The 22,373-nt window shown below is 44.3% G+C and overlaps 1 protein-coding gene across 1 annotated transcript in view; it reads left to right on the top strand.

The window, feature by feature from the left end:
* Positions 1–22,373, top strand: part of LOC147901456 (Galactose oxidase/kelch repeat superfamily protein) — a 230,931-nt gene that overhangs the window by 165,792 nt on the left and 42,766 nt on the right. The window contains exons 14-15 of the mRNA XM_087374795.1: positions 16,504–17,196; positions 17,292–17,351. Of these exons, the coding sequence (XP_087230921.1) occupies positions 16,504–17,196; positions 17,292–17,351 (753 nt within the window). The remainder of the gene's footprint in view (positions 1–16,503; positions 17,197–17,291; positions 17,352–22,373) is intronic.

The raw sequence follows: 22,373 nt of genomic DNA, 5'->3' as shown, positions 1-22,373 counted from the left end.
TGGACGGTGGCTGAGTGAGGAACGGAGATGACAGTGGAATGGGTGAGGCAGTCCCAACGGGGTGTGGGAGGATGGGCTGACTGAGAGGGAGAGGGGAGAGTGAAGCATAATGCGGCAGAGTGTATGACACCTCGGAAGTAGGTGTCAAAAGCTGTGTGAGAGCTGTAACAAGAGAAGAGGGAAAGGGAACAACAACCGGTGCCATGGGCATGAGTATGTCACTGATTGTAGATGTAGATGGAGCTGAGACTGGAACTAGAGCTGGGCCTGAAGCAGGGACTGAAGTCGAAGTAGAGATAGAGATAGAGGGAGCTGAGGTTGGAGCTGAAAACGAAACTGACACTGTAGCGAGAGTTGAGGTTGAGGTTGAGGTAGAGATAGATGCTGAAGAAGCTGAGGCGGGTCCTAACTTTGCCTTGCTGTTTACCCCGAGTCCACTTCGGTTGTAACGTGTGTTCACATCCTCCAAATTCAGTTGTGTCGTTTGCTTTTTTTTGTTGTTGTTATTTTCGTCTTTCTTGGCTTTGTCCCCCATTCTCTTGGGGTGCGGGTGCAGATCGTAGTGTTAATGTTCAACCGGGAGCGGGAGTAGCAGTTCCCCCTCCATAATGGGAGGCACGTCCAGTGCGAGGTGGTGGAGAGGTAGTGCGGAAGCTTGAAGTGGAGAGGCAGCCAAGAGGTGGAGAAGGAGGAGAGGCTAGTTTTTTTTTTTTTTTGGGCCCCTTACGGAAAAGAGACCAAAAAAAAAAAAGGGGAGGTAGCAGGGAGCGAAAGGGGGGGGGGGGGTGCGGTTAGCTGCAGCAGCGCCCAAGCGGGGGGTAGCGGGGGGGAGGGGTAGCGGAGGGTTGAGCGGGGGGGTAGCAGAGCGGTTAGCTACAGCGGGGGGGGTAGTGGAGGTAGCGGTTAGCTGAGAGCGGGGGCTGAGAGCGGGGGGGGGGGCTGAGCGGGGGGGAGGGTAGTGGAGGGCTGAGCGGGGGGTAGTGGGGGGGCTGAGCGGGGGGGCTGAGAGCGGGGGGGCTGAGCGAGGGCTGAGCGGGGGGGCTGAGAGCGGGGGGCTGAGAGTGGGGGGCTGAGCGAGGGGCTGAGAGCGGGGGGCCGAGAGCGGGGGGGCTGAGAGCTGAGCGGGGGGGCTTGAGAGCTGAGCGGGGGGCTGAGAGCTGAGCGGGGGGCTAAGAGCGGGGGGCTGAGCGAGGGCTGAGCGGGGGCTGAGAGTCAATAAACACTTTTTCTCTACACTTGGTCCCAGACATAGTAGAGAGAGTGTCAGGCAGCTTATTGACTCTGACGGCGTTTTGCAGTCTCATCCGGATACCGTCATGGACTTAGCAACAGCTTTCTATGCCTCCCTTCTTTCTGCAGATCCTGACACATAGGCCAGAGATGTGGCTAGAGATGAGATTTGGCAGAGTTTACCTATGTTGGTCACACCAGAGATGATATGCTCACTTGATGCACGCTTTACCAACACAGAGTTCAAGAGTGCTCTCTCCGCCCTTCATAAGGGCAAATGCCCTGGTTCCGATGGTCTTACTCCTTTTTATACAGCCTTTTGGGATATGATAGGTGATCATATTACTTCAGCCCTACAGGGATTTGGGACTCAGGTGAGATGCCTGACTCACTCACCGAGGGACTCATACACCTTATCCCGAAAGGTGGCAACATGAATTTGTATCCCATTGGAGACCCATCACTCTTTTAGGCACTCTGTACAAAATCCTGGCCAAGGCGATCAGCATCCGGTTGCAGCCCCTTCTTCCACACCTCATCCATGATACTCAAACAGCTTTGTGCATGGCAAGAGCATATTCGATAATATATTTTCCTTTTGGGAAGCCACATAGTGGGCTATGCAGAGCGGGCAGAGGCTGGCAGTTCTACTGCCGGACTTTGAGAAAGCCTATGACAGAGTAGATTGGGGTTTTCTTGAGGGCACTCTTCTACGGTTCGGATTTTCAGATGCATGGATTAGAGGGGTGGCCTCCCTTTACAAATCAGCCCATAGCCAGGTTTTGATTGGAGGGGTAAGGGGTGACAAGTTTCAAATTTCCAGATCAGTTCGTCAGGGGTGCCCTTTAGCCCCCTTCCTCTTTCTCTTTGTGGCAGAAGCTATGAGTATCTTCCTTAGATCTCAGGCTGAGCTTTATGGGTTGAGATTGCCCTTGAGACAGGAGCAGGAGCTTCTTGACTATGAGTTGGCTGATGACATTGCTATTTTTATTGAGGCCTCTTCGCAGTCACTTGATTCTCTCCGGACAGCCTTCGATGTTTTTTGCTCAGCTGCAGGGGCACACATTAATTGGCATAAATCCTTTGGCTTTTGGATCAGTGATGAGGACACTCCAGGCTGGGGAGTTGACATTGGCTTTTCTTGGATTCAGAGGGGTGTTCCCGTCAGATATTTGGGATGCGAGATAGGATTGGGCATCTCTCCAGCACAGCAGTTTGCCCCAGTAGTAGAAAGTATAAGGAAAAAGCTCCTTTTTTGGAGCTCAGCCAAACTTGACCTTGCCTCTAGAGTTGTGGTAGTGAACCAGGTTCTCTTGGCCACTGCCTGATTTATGTGTTCTTGCTGGTGTTGGTCTAGGGATTGCATCACTCAGCTCATTAGACCAGTCAGGAATTTTTTATGGAGTGGACTTGATGGCACGGCAGATGTTGCAGCGAGGGTGGCCTGGGAGACCATTATTCTCCCTACATGGGAAGGGGGCCTTAATATCATTGACCCGGACTTGCAATGCAGGGCATTGCTTTGTAAGGTGGTGGTGAGGGGACTCATGCCTGGGCAAGAACCTTGGAAGGATTTCTTTTTTGGACGCATTCAGGCTTGCACACCTACCTTAGGAGATGATTGGGTGGACAGCCCTCGCTGGATTTTTACTTCCACCTCTCTCAGGTCTCCTGCCTCTCCTCTCACGACTGCCATCCTCAAAGCTTGGGGGAGCTTGAGGAACACTCTTTGAAGGGTTCTGTCCTCTACCCTTGAAGAGATTGATAGGCAGCCGATCATTTGGAACGATAGTATACTTGATGAGCATGGCAGACCTCTGGACACTTGCCATTATATGCAATGGTCTGGATGGGAGAGAGGCCCCGCCTACACAGTAGGCACTTGGAAGGCTTTTATCAGGCTACCTGAGGATCAGAGGCTACAGTCCGTGAGTCACCTTAGAGGGGTAGCACGCAAGATTCAGCAGATAGATGCAGCCATCCCGGTGGAATGGATAGTTGAGATGCTTATTACTTCGACCACTTGGATGGGAGCTTTTTCGAGGACAGCAGTTCCTCTACAGGTGATCGCTCTTCGAGGTCTCGAGGAAGATGCTTTGGTCTTTGACGTTGGCCCTGGGATCCGTTATATGGAGGTGCACCTATCAGGTGCTTGCAGTGGGACCCAGGAGAGTGGGAGTGGATAGATCATGGGCACCGAGAGAGGGGGATTCCCTTCTTTCGTTTCACGGTTGGTAATGCCAAGAGATTTCAGCTGAGCAATAGAGGTTGGATTCCCTCCAGAGCCCCCCATTGGGATAGCTTCTTCATCACCGCAGATTTGCATAGGAATTTATGGAGGAGGCTCTGGAAATCCCTCAGAAATAGAAAGATCACTCTTTTCTTTTGGCTTTCTATTCATGGAGGGATTGCAGTGAACCTGTGGAGATCACGATTTGGGGCTGATCCCACTTGCCTTCACTATCATTCTGCAGAGGAGTCAGTGCGACATTGCCTTTGGGACTGCAATCAAGCGAGAGTTGTTTGGAAAGGAGTTGCCCAGATACTTAGCATTTTTCATACTTTCCCTTTCTTCATGACTTGGGCCTCGGTCGCATGGTTATCCCTTACTGGGCCCCAGGTGTTTTATGAGGGTGAGCCTTCTTCTTGGGCACTCTCGATTTGCTGACAAGTGATAGAGCCCTACTCTCTTCAGGATGTACCACATATTCCTTTCAGAGCTTCACATGTTTCAGTGGACACCTCTTGGGAGATTTTGGCTAGCATTTCCTCTTGGCACATTTGGAGAGCCAGATGCATAGAGGCCTTGGATGACACCCAGATACACCCATCACAGGTATTCATGGGTATTTGGAGTGACACGGTTCACACTTTGATAGCCATATGGGCTAGCATGCAGGGCCCTTCATAGGCAGCCTCTTCTAGGAGGACTGCATTCTTCGAGTTTGGAGGGGTTCTTCCTTTTTCTCGGAGGTTGCTACCGGATTGAGATGGCACTATCAGCCCCAATCCTTTCTTTTTGGCTCTTGAGCTTTTCATGCATTCAATGGTGTATCCCCTATTCCTATATGGAGCTTGCTCTAACAGTTTTCTTTAATACTTAATAGAAGTCTCTTTTTTGCCAAAAAAAAAAAAAAGAACCCCATTTGAAAATTTGTCTTCAATCCGCAAGCTAGACTTGCACCCTTTTTGCCGCCGAGGTTAGCGGTCATGCCACGCCTTGGTATCCCTGACTGCCGACCTCACCCAGTGCGCCTGGCCCACGCCCTCCCGTGCCCTGAGCACGTGTGTCGGTCCCAAACCCCGTCGTGTGCGTTGTTGCCGGATCCCTCCGGCGGCCTCTCGAGCTACTGCATCGGGTCGGGACCCCGTCGCGCACACCCTCGCGTCGCTCCCGATACCCGCGCACATGCATCACCAAGGCCCTCCTCGCTATGACCTTGTCGCGCACTGGCGTCGATCCCGACCCCCGGTGCACCTGTGCCCACACTGACGCCCACGTGCCTAGGTCGGGTCAGGCCGGGATCCTGTAGCACCTTCGAGCATCCCCGTCATTCCGATGCCCTAGTAAAAAAAACCTCCCCATCGGAAGTGCCAGGTGTTGAAGGCATAGCCTCCACCCACGTGGACACTTACCATGGGATATGATAAATACACCTTTGGTAAGAGGGAGTCACTAGAACAAAGTTGTGGAATCATTTGTAACTCTAGGGACAGTTGTAAGTGTCCCTAACAGCACTCCTTAGTGGCCTGATCCACCACATAATATTTTGGACTATGACTTTTACATTTTGAAACTTACTGTTGCCTTACAACAGTCGGACTGATCTCGGAGGGCTATATAAATCTTGTATCAGCTCCTGTTGAAGAGAGAGTTGTCGAGTTGATGTATTCTCTACTAAAACATAATATACAAGAAACATACTACCTTTGCAAGGTTTTTCTGTTCTTTTTATACATCTCGTGATAGCTTTGTAGTCCGATTACTTTCCGATTATACTCCGACTGCTGGCACCTTGTTGTCAGGAGTGGAGACGTGTTTGTGTTTTTCACTTATCTGAAGACACTCTGAACAGGAAGGGAACTTCAGATCAATCAGGTTGGTCAAGTTGCTTGCAGATCAAAATCCTCTTTGAAGTGATTCTCATAGTTGTGAGAAAATGGGAGGCAAGAGCAAGAGTGAGCAAAATGGAGAGTGAGCTGAACGTAGGTCACTCCCAAAGTATACTGAAATGAAGTGAAGTACAATGAAAGAGATGAGGGTTTTGTCTAAGTGACAAAACCCTATCTAATCACTAAGTGTAGTTAGAGATTAGACTGTGGTTAGGGGGAAAAACCTCTAAGAGGGAAAAGTGCCCCTAACCCGCTTATTACATTACATTGGCCACTGCCTACAATATAATAATAATTCTAACATCCCCCTGCAGTGCTAATGTGGTGTACAAGGTAGTGATCAATCAGCAAAAGGAGATAAGTTTAGGGCACTGCGAAATGCCTCAAACTTCTCACATGGAAGTGCTTTGGTGAAGATGTCTACAACATTGTCATGTGTTGACACATAGATCATATTGATCTCCCCTGCATGCAACTTCTCTCTGACATAATGATAATGAACCTCAATGTGCTTTGTGCGAGCATGAAACACAGGATTCTTTGCCACTGCTATACCACTCTGACTATCAGTGAGAATTGGAGAAGGACCCTCCAATAAGAGACAAAGATCAGCGAACAAACATTGTAGCCAAACACACCCAACTGTCGCTGTGAAAGCTGCCCTGTACTCAGCTTCACATGAGGAAGTAGCCATTGTAGATTGCTTCTTGCTCAGCCAAGAACTGCAAGATTTGCCCAAAAAGAAACATTTACCACTAGTGGACTGCCTAGTATCATAGTCTCCAGCCCAATCCGAATCACTGTAAGCATGCATATGCAAGTCACCCCCCTGGGAAACATCAAGCCAAAAGACTTTGTGCCTTGCAAATAACGAAAGATACGTTTTACAGCCTACCAATGTGTTGTCTTTGGGCTGTGCATATATCTGCTCACCTGAGATACTGCATACTGAATATCGGGCCGTGTATTGCATAAGTAGATGAGGCATCCAACAACCTGGCTGTAAAGTGTGACATCTACCACTGATTCACCTGCATCATACATAGTAAGCTTCAACCCCGGCTCCATGGGAGTGGCTATAGGCTTACAATCATGCATGTTGAACCTATCCAAGAGCTTTTGCACATACTTAGATTGAGACATAACAATGCCACGCTTGTCTTGTATAAACTAGATCCCCAAATAAAAATTTAACATGCCCAAATCTGTCATGTCAAATTCAGCTTTCAACTTAGCTTTGAAATCTGCAATTATATCCTCATGAGACCTTGTGAGCAGCATGTCATCTACATAAAGAATGATGACCAAAATATCCCCCCAATCCTTCTTGATGTAGAGGGTGCTTTCCGTGGGACCCTTACTTGCCAGAAAGGCATCAATCTTGGCATACCATGCACGTGGGGCTTGTTTCAGCCATATAAAGCTTTGTTAAAACTTGCAAACCTGAAATGCATTGCTAGAAAGTTCAATTCCAGGAGGTTGCTTGACATAAACCTCTTCCTGCAAGTCCCCATTAAGGAAAAGTGTTTTTATGTCCAACTGATGCACATTCCAAACAAAATTTGCAGCCATTGCAATAACTGATTGTATGGTGGTCATCCGGGATGTAGGAGCAAAAGTCTCCTCATAATCTATGCCCTTCTTTTGTGCATAGCCTTTGGCAACCAGCCTTGCCTTGTACCTGTCAATAGACCCACCTGGCTTTCTTTTCACCTTAAAAACCCACTTGGTACCAATGGCATGCTTACCTAGTGGCAAATCCACAACATCCCAAGTCTGATTTTTCTCAATGGACTTCAATTCATTGTGCATGGCATGCATCCAATTGACATTATCCTTTGCTTCTTCAAAAGAGTCAGGCTCCTCTTCATCAAGAAGAGTCCCTGCATAAGCGAAAGAGCTCCCCCTGCGTGTTTTACTGCACTACAAGTCCTGCCAGGCAATGGGGTCTCAAGCCTACTCTCCCTGAGAGTTTGTAGCAACCAATTCGGGACTATTTTGGCTGTGTGTATCTCTTGAATCTCTTGCCTGACAACTTCATCCACACCCTATGGAGATACAAAATCAGTGGGTGGCTAAATCGGGACATGTGGATCAGGAGGAGGTTGCTGTAAATTCTGATTTTCAGCATGAACCTCAGCAGGGGAACCAAATGCTATAGGAAGCATCCCCTCAAAGACATCATCTGAAGAAGCTGGAATCTGAAATTCAGCATGTGTATGTGCTGAATTTTCAGAGAATATAATATCTCTACTAACAAAAATCTTGCATGAAGCAGGATTGTAGAGACGATAGCCTTTGCTTTGTGAACTATATCCCACAAAAATGCATTTAAGTGCCTTATCTGACAACTTGTGTCGAAACTCCACAGGCACGTGGCCATATGCAACACAACCAAAAACTCTGAAATCGTCCACAGAAGGCTTTCTCCCATGCCATGCCTCATAGGGAGTAATTGTCTTCAAAGCCTTTGTGGGAACCGGATTCAAAACATAGTTGGCACACATGAGGCCTTCAAGCCAAAACCTGTGGGGCAACTTTTTACTTGTAAGCTTGCACTATCCATCTCCATAAGAGTGCGATTCTTCCGCTCAACTTTGCCATTCTATTGAGGTGTAAGCCTCACTGTAAGCTGATGCGTGATGCCTCTCTCCTTCAAAAATGCCTCAAACTCATGAGGCATATACTCCCCCCCTCGATCTGTGCGAAGTGTCTGCACCTTGAGTCTTATCTCATTCTCAACCATAGCCACAAAGTGTTTGAAATGCATAAACACTTCTGATTTTGCCTTGAGACCATAGACCGAAGTGTAGTTTGTGAAGTCATCTACGAATGTAACATAATAAAGATAACCCCCAAAAGCAGGTGTCCTCAGAGGACCATAGACATCAGTGTGAATAAGCTGTAATTTTCATGTAGCTTTCACTGCACCATCCTTCTTAAAAGGAAATCTATGCATCTTACCAAGGATGCAACCCTCACATGCATGAGGAGGAGATATGCTTCTATAGTGTCATTAAGCTGCCAGAGCTCATGTGCCCATACTTGGCATGCCATAACTCCGCATTCTGCATCGTAGCAGTGGGAGTGCTTACTAAAAATGCATGATCGGATCTTTTCTAATATAAATCAAGCAGAAAAAGACCCCGATACAAACTGCCAGACAACATCAAAGCATAGTCATTCTCTTTGTCTTTGACTGCACACTTAGCATCGTCAAATACAACCTGAAATCATCCTCTATTAAGAGAGGACACTAAAAGCAAATTCTTCTTTATGCCTGGCACATAGAGAACATCCGAAATTCTGAAATCTGTGCCATCAGTGGATGTGAGAATAATGTCCCCCACTCCACACACTGAATAAGAAGAATTATTTGCACAAGTCACCTTCTTCTTAGTAGGTGGTGGATGCAGAGATGCAAAAAGACTCTTCTTGGAAGTGATGTGCTTTGAAGCACCACATTCAAAATACCAAGTATTCAGTGTCTCATTGACACTGAGAGAGCATGCATCCTTTGAAGGATCGTAACTGCAAGTCAAGAAAACATAAGGGTCATCATCATTAGTGGCTGTAGCATATGAACTACTCACTGAAAAATCTGAAGTGCGAGACAGAAAGGCTTAGTGCTTTTCCACAAAGTTGGCTGTAACATCTCCCCCATCATGAGGAGCTAATGCATCTGACACAGCCATACCTGAATCCCTTTTCTTTTCTTTAGCTATGCGCTTCTTGCATTCTCCAATATAATGACGTGGCTTCTTGCAGTAATGACAAATGCCCTTCTTTTTCTACTTATCTGCATCACCCTTAGCCTTATAAGAGGGCTGTCCTGAATCATCTTTAGGCTAATGTGAGGGCTGATTGGCATGTTGCTTTTGCTGCCCTTTTCCCTTGGGCTTGAACTTGGAAAGCATGGCATGCTCACCAGCCTAGGTTACCATATTTCTTCGTGTCTACTCCTCCTGCAACATAAGTCCTACCAACTCGTGAAAAGAGAGAGGATTGCTGCCCCCCCTCAATGACAAATTCAGAGAGGTGTGAAAACTAAGATAATACTCAGGAAGAGAATTCAAAGTGGTGGTAATCATCTCTGAATCCGGAATGACTTCATCAATATCTAGCAGTTGTTCCCTCAAATCCTAAAGCTTTGTGAGGTGAGAATTCATGGAATCTCCCTCATCCATATGCGTATGAGAAAGCTCTCACTTCAGAAAGGAAACTCTGGCGTCATTTCTTACTGCAAACATACTCCTCTAGTATCTCCCAAGCTGCCTTTGATGTCTTGCATGACCGAATGTGAGGTATAATGAACCTCTTGACAGAGAGAGAAATCACTGATAGAGCTTGTGCATCTCTAGAATCCCATCTTTTCTGCTCTGCTATGGGAGCGACTGGAGCGGCAGCTCCAACTACTTGTGCTGCATTTTGACCTCTACCCCTCCTAAAGCTTGTGCATCTCAGCGCATAGGTCACTTGGTACCACATGTGAAGTTGTTAAGGCTTTCGATCCTATGGGTGTAAAAGACTGTGTGCTCAGGGATGCTGAGGCACTATCTCTTATTATGGGGATGACAATAGATTTATTGCTTATGCAACGTCTTATTTCTATCAATACCTGCCCTATCATTTTACATAAGCTTAGCCAAGTTAGGCGTTTTATAGATGATTTATTTATACCAGATGTTCCTAACTTTCAAGACTTTATATACAAAGACGCTAGTGCTTTGGGAGAAGGAATCTATCCTCGTGACTCTTGTGAACTGAACTGCACTTCAAGAGGGGATTCTTGTGTTTTCTTAGATCTTAGAAATTCTCAATCTACCATAGGATTAGAGGTTGATATATACGATAAACGTGAACAACCTGAATATAGTAGTTTACACATTATAAAAATGCCTCACATTGACTTAAACATTTCTGATTTGGCAAAATATGGAGTCATTTCTTTCCAATTCATAGATTTTCTTGCCTTTGTACAACTAAGGAGTCTTTTATCACTCATTGTAGTAATTTGATCACTTTACTATTACACAAGAAGTATAATCCAAGGAAAATAATGAAAAAAGTACGCACATTCTTAGATATGAAGTCTTTTATCTATGGTGTATCGGCCTTAGGTATGTTTAGAATGATTGAACATAAGCTGAAAACAAAAAGCGGGGAGCTGAATAGCCCGTTTTTCTTTTAGTTTCAAAAGAGAGTTTGTTTGAGTATGCTTGTGCTTTCTAAGTTAGAAATGTATATTTGCCTCTTTGTAGGAAACGAGACTTAAGTGTAAAGGACCATTTAGCTTTTTATGTTTTAAATAAGAGTGAGAGTGAGAGTGAGAGTGAGAGTGAGAGTGAGAGAGAAGAAGAAGAAGAAGAAGAAGAAGAATATATTATCGTCCTCTGAAGACCAAAAATCGGCCTATGGGACCCGAAACAATACAAAACCTTACATACATAAAGACTCCTCCCTCAAAGGGGAGGGTAATAAGAGAAACTACCTTTATGTTTAGGTGAGTTTCTGTGCTTGAAAAGCTTAGATACAAATGTTCCTAAAGCTGAGGGTGACGCCTTATGTAGCAAATCAGCCAGTCTGTTATGTCCCTCAAGAAGAGAGCTGAACTTTTTCCTAATGTGTGCATAGTAAGGGCATATCATTACCCAAGAGACGTATTTTAGTAAGCACTGGGTTTGCCCAAGAGACTCCGCGGGTCTTTAGAAACCCAATATAGCTGCTTATGCTTGGGCACTGATGACGACATAAGTGTTGCTTTGCTTGCTAAGTATGTCTTCCTTTTGTTTTTCATAAAAGTTTTTGTTTACCTCTTTTTTCTTCTCTTTCATATTCTCTTTTCTTTTCTGTGTAGATTTTTGATCTTTAGAACAACAAAAAATCTAAATTTGTACGATTGCACTCATTCTAGTCTTACAAAGGTATATATTATTGCTTTTGCACATTCAGTTGGCTGATAACACGTGGCTGATCTTTTTTCTTTTCTTTTTTTCCACAGACGAGAACTGGCCATACAACAAACCAGTAATCCATTGGATGCTTAAGACAGCTGGCTGCTATGCAGCCTGCTTCACCAGATCCTAGCTCACAGCCTAGAGTGTCCCAAAAGCAGGTGCCAAAACAATTAGGGTAGAGGGCTATACAACTAGCGGATTCCTCTATCAGTGGGACTGTTAGAAAGTACCTGCAGGGCATGCCTTTGCAGAAACGCTTATGTATTTCAGCAGTTTTCCTAGACCCATTTGGTCCGTGCTCCCAGGTGACTCGAGGGTATAGATGATATCATGCCATATGTTGATAATGGTGGCTGCAAGCCAAGTCTCTACCCCCTTATCACACGATGCTGGAAACTGTCTCCCAAACTCCATTCAATGGAGGAAACTCAGGTCTCTGTTGAGAGTGAGGGACCTAGACTTGAATGTACAAGAGGGTATTTTGTAGACTGTGATGGAACAGTAAGGAAGGCATGAAATGAATGAGCAATGAAGTAGAAATGACGTTTATTCAAGAGTAGAGAAGCCCTTATAAGGGCAACTGATACAATGCATGTGCCCAAGGGAGAGCACCTCCAAATCCACAAATTACTTCACTGATCTCTCAATCAATCCAATGAATCTCTCAATCACACCTAATAGAACCTTCTACCACCTAACCTGGTCACACTAACCACCATGTGGTGACACACAACCTCACACAAACCTTGTACCCCTTGGTACACCCATCACATCAATTTGTCAATCATACCCCCCCATAAATTGATGACCTCACCCCAGCAGTAGTACATGGGAAGCTTCATGGTTTGTTCATACCTAGTAACAACACTCATGACCCTGACCTGTGACTCACTCTAGTTATGGCTCTTGGTTTACAACTAGGAGAATGAACATTGACTATGCATGGGAAATCCCCATGGTTCTAACAAGGTAATAACTCAAACATAAGACTAAAAATCATTTAAGGGGGACATCCCAGGGCAGAGAACCCTTATTGACCACACACACAAAACAACTTAGAAGATATATGGATCATCACCCTCATCAAGATTGACTTGGGTGGTGAAAGCAATGAGAGCTTTAACATCCTCTGGTTCTTCTTCTTCTTCTTTCTTTGCTTCTTCCATAAGATTTGTTGAAAACTTCTTCTTTGTATAGCACTCTTTTTCAAAGTGTCCAGGCTTTCCACAAAATTTGCACTTCATCTTGCTCTTGCTAGTAGATCCCTTGAAGTTGCCTTTGACCAAATATGCTCCATTTTCTTTGTAGTCATTCCTCTGTTTAATCTTCCTTTCCTCTTCCAAGAGGGATGCCTCGATTTCCACCAAACTGATCTTTGGTAGATTGGTGAGGGTAGTTACAATTGTGCCATATTCATCAGGTAGACTTTTAAGCAAAATAGCAATTACAATGTCATCATCAAAATTAAACTTGATACTAGCTAGCAAAGTCAATATGCTTTTCATGGAGTTTAAATGTGAAGAGATTGATTCTACTCTATCCAACTTCATATCAAAGAACGTAATGAGCAGACCATACTTGGAACACTTCCCCTGTGCTCCAAAGACAATCTTAAGGTGCCTCCATGCAGCATGTGCAGTGTCACAATCATCAATGTGATGAATATAGGAATCACTCAATCCAAGTGCAATTAAAGCTAGTGTTGCCTTTTCATCCCTAGGTATCCATAAAGCCTCTCCTTCCCTAGTAGTTGATTTCTTCTCTTTCCCATTTGCAAATCTTTCAGATCCCCTTCTTCCTGAGAATAAACTTGAGTTTGGTTTGCCATGTGTGAAATCCCTCCCTCAAACTTATCTATTTTTGTTTTAGAGGCCATAGGGAAGATCTTACCAATATTGTCAATGTCTAATTCCTTTACAATTCTTCAAAATGAACCATCACCATATAGATGCATATTGCAAGCAATAAAATCTGAAAGCGAAGATCCTTTGCATAATGATAATAGTGAGAGACTTGTTTTTGGCCTTGAAGCCGAGTGACCTTCTTATTGGTATATTTTGGAGCTCTCTTCTTTTTTATCTTTATCTTCCTAACACATGGAATATTGCTAGAACCACAAGAAGAAGGCATTTTCAACTTCTTCTTTCCATGAATCCAAAGCTATGAAGGAAAGGTTCTAAATACACCAAGTAGCGTTTGAGACTCCCACAAGTCCAATAACTGAATTCTAGTACTCAAGCACTGTCAACATTGAGAAATCTTTCAATCAAAATGAGAAGCCACAAATTTTAGCTGACTTGGTCAACCCTCAAAACCATAAGACTCCAAAATTTGAATCTAGAAACAAGAAGAGATTGTAGGCTGAAATTCACCCATACAGAAGCGACTTTGAGAGGGCTTTTGCAACATAAATAAAGTTCTCTAGTACTAGAAAACTTCCACGAGCGAGGGATTGCACTAATTTGCGTTAGGTCATCTGAGAGAGGTGTGCCTTTTTCAATTGGTTTTTTCGTGTTTTCTCCTCAACTACTGGAGCATTGGTGCTCAGACTTCAACAGTAGACTCCTCATAGGGTCGCGCAACTCCAGCTAAGAGCAATTAGAGAGATTTGACGTGCTGAGGGAGAACTTGCCGGCACGGGCAGAAGACGTGTCCATTTGTCAATTCCTCCTAGCCAGAGGTTCACCCTAGCATGGAGATGCTTGAGCTCAAAGGGTGTCGACAATGGCTCAAAGAGTGAGGAGAACGAGCCTAAGCAAATTTTGTGGAAAGAGAGGGAAGAAACCTTCATTTGGGAAGAAGATGATGACATGGCACTAAAAAGAGGGCTCAAGGAGGGTGAAGTGGCTCTGATACCACATGATGGACCAGTAAGGAAGGCATTAAATGAATCAGCAATGAAGTAAAAAGAATGTTTATTCAAGAGTAGAGAAGCCCTTATAAGGACGACTGATACAATGCATGTGCGCAAGGGAGAGCACCTCCAACCACAAATTACTCCACTGATCTCTCAATCAAGCCCATGAATCTCTCAATCACACCTAATAGAACCTTCTACTACCTAACCTGGTCACACTAACCACCTTGTGGTGACACACAACCTCACACAAACCTTGTAACCCTTGGTATACCCCATTACATCAATTTGTCCATCAGGCTGGAAATACCATCTTGATGGAGAAACCATGTCATCCCTCTAGCAACGAAGATGTCTTGCCAAAGTGGAATCCACCAGATCTTGCCGCAGCTTGGCCACAATCTTGAGAGAGCACTGCCAGATCCAGTGAGCCATCGAGCAGCTCCACAAGCGGTGAGCTATTGTTTCAAGGTCCCAAACATCACAACAATGATAGATCCCATCCACCCTCATTTGCTCCAACCATGGTCCTATAGGCAGACCTCTATGGGCTACCATGAAGCTCACAATTGTGACGATGTCACTTGATTGCTAACTTTAGAAGATGCCATCCTTGCTAGTCAAGTCTACATCAACAAACTATCCTAGGAGCTCTCAAAGAGGAAAGTTGGGACAACTGTTAGTTGGAAGGTAAGGGTTGCTACTCAAGTTCCAACGAAACCGACTTGTCTCGCAAGATCCCATGATAACTCCGAACCCTCCTCTTCATAATCAACCCTCCCTCGATCTTGATATCTACAATAATGATGGTGTGGAAGCTCTTGGAATAAGAGTGGCATGGAAATTTGAGACGAGAGCTTTCTATCTCTATCAAAAATAGGAAATTTGGATGAAAAGTTGAGACCGGCCTCGTGAACGTATTGTCAATCTTGAGTGCGGTTTTGTTTCCATGTTTGGGGGATGGCTCTTCCAATGTTCATTCTTATGTGGACCATAACTTGACTATCATGTGCAATGGCCCTAGTAATATTAGGTCTTTGGTTATTTTATAAGTACTTGTTTCACAAATCATGGTGACTATCCTCCCGGATGTTGAATGTCAAAAGTGAAAAGATTTTGGTCGTGCCCTTGTGGGCACAAGGGGATCTAGGGCCATATTATTTCTGATAGCCTGTGGTTAAATCTTGTCAAGTAAGCTCCTTATTTAGCTATAGAAATCCAACAAGTGTGTAAGCTCCTAATGTAATCTTAAAAAGAAATCTTGTCAAGTAAGCTCCTAATGTAACGTCAAAAAGGCCTCTCTAGTGTGTAAGATGGAAATCTTGGGGTTCGGTTTCAGTTCTGCCCATGGTTGTTGCCAACTGATAGCAATTCCACATCTGAATTGTAGGGGCTTGGAAAATATCACCTGCTATCTCTTAACCCTCCCTACTTGTGAGGTGAGGCCCACATCCCCACCTTAACCTACGCGGTGGGCCAATTGAAGACAGCAAATGTGTACACATTGTGTCGTCCGTTGTGCTTGAAACTCAAAGGGGAACTCTTGCCACAATGAGATGTCCAGAAATCCATTGATTATGAACTTGCCTCTCATGTATAGCATAGTCTTTGGATGTGAGGTTAGAGTTGAATGGTAGACCACAATGGCAGACCACTCTTGTTAAGGTATGCTTTGTGGAGCAGAGTGTGCAGGAAATTTTCACTTATCAAGCTAGACTTCAAAGCCAGTTTAAGCCATGCAGATGCAGCTCTATCAATTTTAAAGTCCTCTAGAGTAGAAAACTGTCATGCCAGTACCTCTGACAAGAGGAAATAAGCAACTACAGAGAGTCTAACCTTACCTTAATCTACCAAAGCATCTCTGTTCTGGTTACCACCTTATTAGTGAGATGAGACTTGCCTTTAGATTGAGGCTGGCATTCTAAGCAAGCCTGCTCCATTGTTAGACAAGTAATTATAATTTGATCTCTGGGTCATAATGTATTCTGCAGGTTGTCCAATTACTTGATATCTATGTAGAATGGTAGATTGGGTATAACCCCTATGTCTAGCTGCTTGCTACACTCCTTCCTCATTGTGTGTGCCGTTGAGTTCTCTTGAATCAACACTTAGGGGTACAAGGGGTTATTTTCGAAAGTAGGAATGATGCACTTCTACGTGAGGACTGCCCCAAATGGTTTTCTAGAGCGTTTTGTCACCATGCAAGCATCGTATGCCTAGATAAATTTCTAGACTCATTGCAAATTAGGAATCGACTGAATATTAACAAAAAAATCATTTTGTTAGAATAGATTAAAAATATTATCTGCATACTGTCTTTACTTTGGATTTTTAATGTGATTATAGGGTCCCTCCAGGCAAGAAAAGAGGCGTGCTCTCTCAGGAGAAGCTCCACCTTCTGTCATTACGCATGTTGAAGCATCAACAACAAGCTCCACAGCCTTGAGTGATGATGCAAGAGTGAAGCAGGGTGTTGACTCAAATGAATATTTACCTAATGATTTTGACAGAAATGTTGGGGAAAGTAATCACAGAAGAGATGTAGAATCTGTGATGTCTTACTTGTCTGGAAAAACTGACTCAAGTGGTGTAAGTTTATCTTCTGATACAACCAAAGCCATTTCAAAACCTTGGAAGGCAGCACATGAAGATCCCAAAAGAGGCATCGGCATTGAGACTGGACAGGTTGACGATGTCGAGAGCAAAACATCTTCTTTTGCTGAGCTTATGAATGACCATGAAAGGAAACTTGCAGCTGCCCTCAGGACGAATGCAGCTCTTGAATTACAAGTAAAAGCTGCTGTCAGTAGTAGAGATGAGGCAGAGAAAAATCTTTCAACTGTCATTAAAAGCAGGCAAAAGACCGAGAAGAGACTGGCTGTTGCCCTGAAAGAGATTGAAGACCTGAAAACAAGATTGGCAGCAGCAGAAATTGCGCAAGAAGAATCAAACAGCTTGGCAAATATTGTGCATTCAGAGAATCTGAGACTAGATCACGACCTTGCATTTTTGAAGGCTGTGCTAGAAGATACACAAAAGGTAAAGGATGCACTCTTATACTGGCTTTTTTAGGGTAAATTTTCTGGATGTTTTACTTGTATGCAGAACTAAAGTTATGTGTTCTCTTTTTGCAGGAACTGCAAACAACAAGAGGAGTTCTTTCAGGAGAAAGGTCTAGGGCTTTTCAACTTCAGGTATCCATATACTTTAACAAGCTCCACAGGCTCTCTCTCTCTCTCTCTCTTCTGCAAGTTGACTTCCCCTCCCTCCCCCCCTTTTTGTCTGTCATACGCATCCAAACTCAGCTACCCTTCATGTGGACCATGGAATCTTTGGAGTGGTGGAAGCTACAAAACCCACGGAAGTAGAGCTGGTAGCTTGGGGATCCTGTTGGACTATGGCAATTTGATGATGACCGTCTCTTGTGGCTTCTGCATATTAACTAGTCTATCTGAGAGTTCATTTCTACAAGTCAAACTCGGGGGCAAAGACATGCCTCTTGGGAGGCGCATGATGGAAGCTCAAGAGGAGCGCACAAGATCTGCCAACAGCAGGAGCACATGAGGGTCACCAATGTCCATGTTAGATGAGGATATGCTTAGTGAAGGGAAGGAAGAGGCTCCATGGGAGCCAATAAAATGCAAATCAAGAGAGAAAGCCTATCAGAAGGAAAACTGGCAGATTGAAAGCAGGGGCATATAAATCAGTGTAAACAGACTGTGTGTGTGAAGCTGTGTGCAGGGTGAGTGAACTTGCACTTCAGGGGACTGTGGGATGGTGGAATGCAGGCAGGGATGTTTCATAGAGCTGAGTGGACTGCAAGGAGGAAAAAGTACAAGCTCTGTTGACAAATGGGTAATTTACTTTGTAACAGCAGTTCTATCCTTGACATAGCTTGTTTTCACAAACGGCTGCGGGTGGATAGTAGTCCACACACCCTATCTTAGACACTTTGTAAAGTTTATGGTGGGAGTGTGTATGTTTGTTTGAACGAGACCTCATTTGGTAGAATTGTTGCAGGTGTCTAATTTTTAAGATTTAGGTGACTTGAGGGCGTCCTACTAATCCTAGTGCAGGAGTTCAGTAGTAGTCTTTGGTAGTTCAGACACCAGTAATCTTTGGGCCATGCAGCTCACTTGGATAACCAGAGAAATTGGGATGAAACTAGAGGAGTTATGCCCAAAGAATCAGGAGCAGCTCTTAACTTATGTGGCCATGGTGAGAGGTGTCTATGCCTAACAATTGCCAAGGAAGCTTACCTGATAAGTTCCTATCTTGACACAAGCCATTCTAGAATTAAATGAGATAAACCCGAAGATAACCTTGATAATAGCGGAGGTTCAAAGAAGAGGACCAAGGAAGAAGCTATCCCAGATGATAGTTGAAACCAAGGACTCAAATTCACCCTTCCTAGAAGGTCCTGTCCAATTGGCATAGACACTCTGCCTGTGGTCCAGGCTGTGGTAGGACAGGCATAGTCAGGAGAGCTCCCCCGTCCCTGGCTTCTTCAACCGCACATCAAAGTCAGCCCGAAAGCGCAAGAGATCGATCCTTTAGTGTCGTATTCCGCTGCTGGCTCATACCTCCACCCTTTCCCTCGGCTATTGTTGTGCGTTTCTGTAAAAGAATTTCTCTATTTCCCATACTACATATCACGAGTATCCTCCCAGCCAAATCCTGTTGGAGCGTGAAAGCTGACAGAGAAATCTGAATCAAAAATCATGTAAAAAGCCATTCTCCTTTCTCTCACTAACTCCAACAAGCCCCATCTCCCTAGATGGATCTAGATGCCACATGTCATCATCATAGGGCCTTCCTAATGCATCTTTTCACCCCTCTTGGGATTCTTTAATTTTCCTTTGCCCCTAGGCACATTTCTTGCATTAGGCCCTTAGCCTTAGATCCACCTAGTCTGGTGCTATCAACCCTCACCTAGGACCTTGACATTAACTCCCTCTCGATCATTTACATGAAGCGCAAACAAATATATTACAAACATAGATCCTTTAAGGGAAATGTCGACTGATTCTTCTGAGGTCATGCTACCTCGGCTAGAGCGTAACATTCCTTCCCTCTTCAGACATCAGCGTCCTCGATGATAAAGTCTGGGAACACTCTCCGCAACTGGTATACGGATTCCCAGGTAGCTTTGGATAGAGGCTGACCATGCCATGCAACCAACACCGTGGGTATCTTCCGATTTTGTATTTGCATTGTTTCTCGGTCCAGGATTCTTGTTGGTTTGCGCCTTGCATTATCCTCTATCTCCTGAAACAAAACCACACCTTCGATTAGTGAGTCACCTGTATGTAAAAATTTCTTTAAGCGCGAAACATGAAACACTGGGTGCACCTTACACCCCTGTGGTAATTCTAATTTATAGGCTACCTTGCCTATTCTCTTTAGAATTAACCACGGCCCACAGTATCAACGTGATAACTTAGCACACTCTCCTGAAGTTAACGACTTCGAGTGTGAAGGAACTCTGAGAAAAACTTTTTCCCTTCCTTGAATACTCTTATAGACCGGTTTTCATCCGCATATGCCTTGGCTCTATCCAGTGGATATTAGCTCTCGCAAGTGCTAGCATCTCCCGCATCTGAACCACAAAGTTCGTGGCACTAGGCACTTTCTGAGGTACTCCAACTATAGTTGGATTCGCTGGTCTATAACCATAGTTCAGCTCAAACGGACTGAACCCTGTAGAGGAATGTTTTCTATCATTGTAGACAGACTCTAACAATGGCAACCACTTGTCCATGTATGTTGCCTCAATGACACATATGCCCTTAGCATATCCTCTAAAGTCTGGTTGACTCTTTCCGTCTGACCATCCGTTTCAGGATGATCCCCACTACTCATTCCCAACTCAGTCCTTAGTGTCTCAAATACCGCTGTCCAAAAATGACCGGTAAATCTGACATCTCGGTCTAACACTATGGATCTAGGCAATCCATGCAGACAAAATATATGTCTAATAAACAAATCCGACACTTGCGGGGCACTAATAGATTCTCTAGTCAGTCTAGTTGTGCTTTCTGCAAATCCAATAACCGGTTCTAGAAAGTGGAATTTGAATCCTGGTTTATCTTGGTTAGACGATCAACCACCACAAGGATAGAATCATATCCACCTTGTATCGTAGGCAGCCCTACAATAAAGTCCATGGAAATGCTCTGCCACTTACTTAGTGGTATCTCCAAGGGCTGTAAAAGTCTGGGTGGCTTCACCCGCTCGGCCTTACTTATTTGACACGAAAAACACCGTGTCACATATTCATGAATATGCTTTTTCATCTTTGGCCAAAAGAAATCTCGCTTTACGAGATCATATGTCTTCTCGACTCCTGGATGTCCCGCACATGGGCTATCATGGCACTGTCGAATGACTCTCTGCCTGAGATCATTCTGACTAGGTACTACTACCTTGCCATTTCTTTTCAGCATACCATCCCTTATGGTATATCTTGCATATGTTTGGCCTTTTCTGGATGCCAGGTCATCATTTTCGTTTTCCCCGGGTTTCAACACATGAGCCTTAGGCCATAAGCTCTGGACAAACTCATCCACCTTTTGAGTTTCTCTAATCTCGGTCATTAGAGCACTCTCTAATACCGTAAAACTCATATTGTGCATAATGCGAGACAACGCATTAGCAACCTTATTATCTTTCTCCCTTTGGTACCGAATTGTCAACTTAAACTCCTGCATGAGCTCTACCCACCTAGCTTGGCGGCCCCTCAAGTCAGGCTGTTTACAAAAATATTTCAGAGTATCATGATCCACATCCACATAAAACTCTGAACTATATAAATAATGCCTCCATGTTTTCAAAGCATGGATAACAGCATACAACTGCACTTCATGAGTTGGCCAATTCCTTTGAGAGGGAGAAAGCTTCTTGCTTTCAAAGGCTACTGGCCTTCCCTCTTGAAGGAGAACTGCTCCAACCGCAATGCCACTTGCATCGGTTTCCAGGAACAATGGTTTCTGGGGATCAACTATTTTTAACACCGGTCCTATGACCACAGCTTGTTTTATGGTGTTAAAACTTTCTTGTTGATTCTGTCCCCATATAAAAGGTACTTTATCTGAGGTCAGATCAGTCAATGGCGATACTATTTCAGAATATCCTTCGATATGCCTTCTATAAAATTGGACAAATCCCAAGAATGATCGCAATAATGCGGTCAGACTCTGAGGGATTGGCCAAGTCAGTATCGCAGCCACTTTCTTTGGATCCATTTCTACCCTCTCTGGAGTAATTATGAATCCTAAATATGCAAGCCTAACCATACACAGTACAGTTTTCTTTTTATTTACATAAAGACTGGCTTTCCTCAAAGTACTGAACACTATTCTTAAGTGTTCACGATGCTTAGTAATACTTTTACTGAACACTAGAATATCGTTAATAAAATGTACTACAAACTTTTCGATATACAGACGTAGTAAATCGTTCATAAGCATGACGAATGTAGTCGGAGCATTGGTAAGTCCGAAGGGCATTACCAAAAACTCATAATGACCAAACCTGCTTCTGAAAGCGGTTTTATGCACATCCTCGGCTCTAATCCGGATCTGATGGTAGCCACACTTAAGATCTATCTTGCTGAAAATCACGGCTCCATATAATGCATCTAGCAAATCATCAATCCGAGCCATCGGATACCTGTGCTTAACAGTGATATTATTCAATGCTCTGTAATCTATACAGAGGTGAAACGTATCATCCTTTTTCTTCTTTAATATCACTGGCGAAGCAATACGTGAGAAACTTGGTTGAATCTGCCCCAACTTGAGGTATTCTTCCAGTTGTCTATGCACCTCCGCCTCTTCAGTAAAACTCATTCTATAGGGAGGTCTATTTATAGGTTCTGCCCCCGGGATCAGTTCAATCTTATGCTGAACATTCGTAACCCATAAGGTAACTCATCCCTAAAACATTCAGAGAACTCCTTTGCTATAAGATTAGCCAGCTTGGCCATCTCACCACTTTGCGTAACATCAGTGCTAGCTGAAGAATCATTAACCGGCTCTACCGATGCTGTGCAAAGGAATAAAAACTCTTCTTGAGCTTTTCGGATTTCCATCACGGAAACCAACGGTCCCTGAGGTACATCTTTCTCACCTCGTAAGACATAAAGCACATCATTCATTTTGAATTGATATACGTGCTTTTTCCAATCAATGGCTGGATTCTTCCTAGAATGCCAC

This window comes from Dipteris shenzhenensis, chromosome 5 (assembly GCF_047967505.1).
Source record: "Dipteris shenzhenensis isolate YYH24624 ecotype China chromosome 5, Dip_SZ_1.0, whole genome shotgun sequence".
Lineage (NCBI taxonomy): Eukaryota > Viridiplantae > Streptophyta > Polypodiopsida > Gleicheniales > Dipteridaceae > Dipteris > Dipteris shenzhenensis.
The sequence above is the reverse complement of the archived record's forward strand: the minus strand, read 5'-3'. Positions and strand labels throughout refer to the sequence as shown.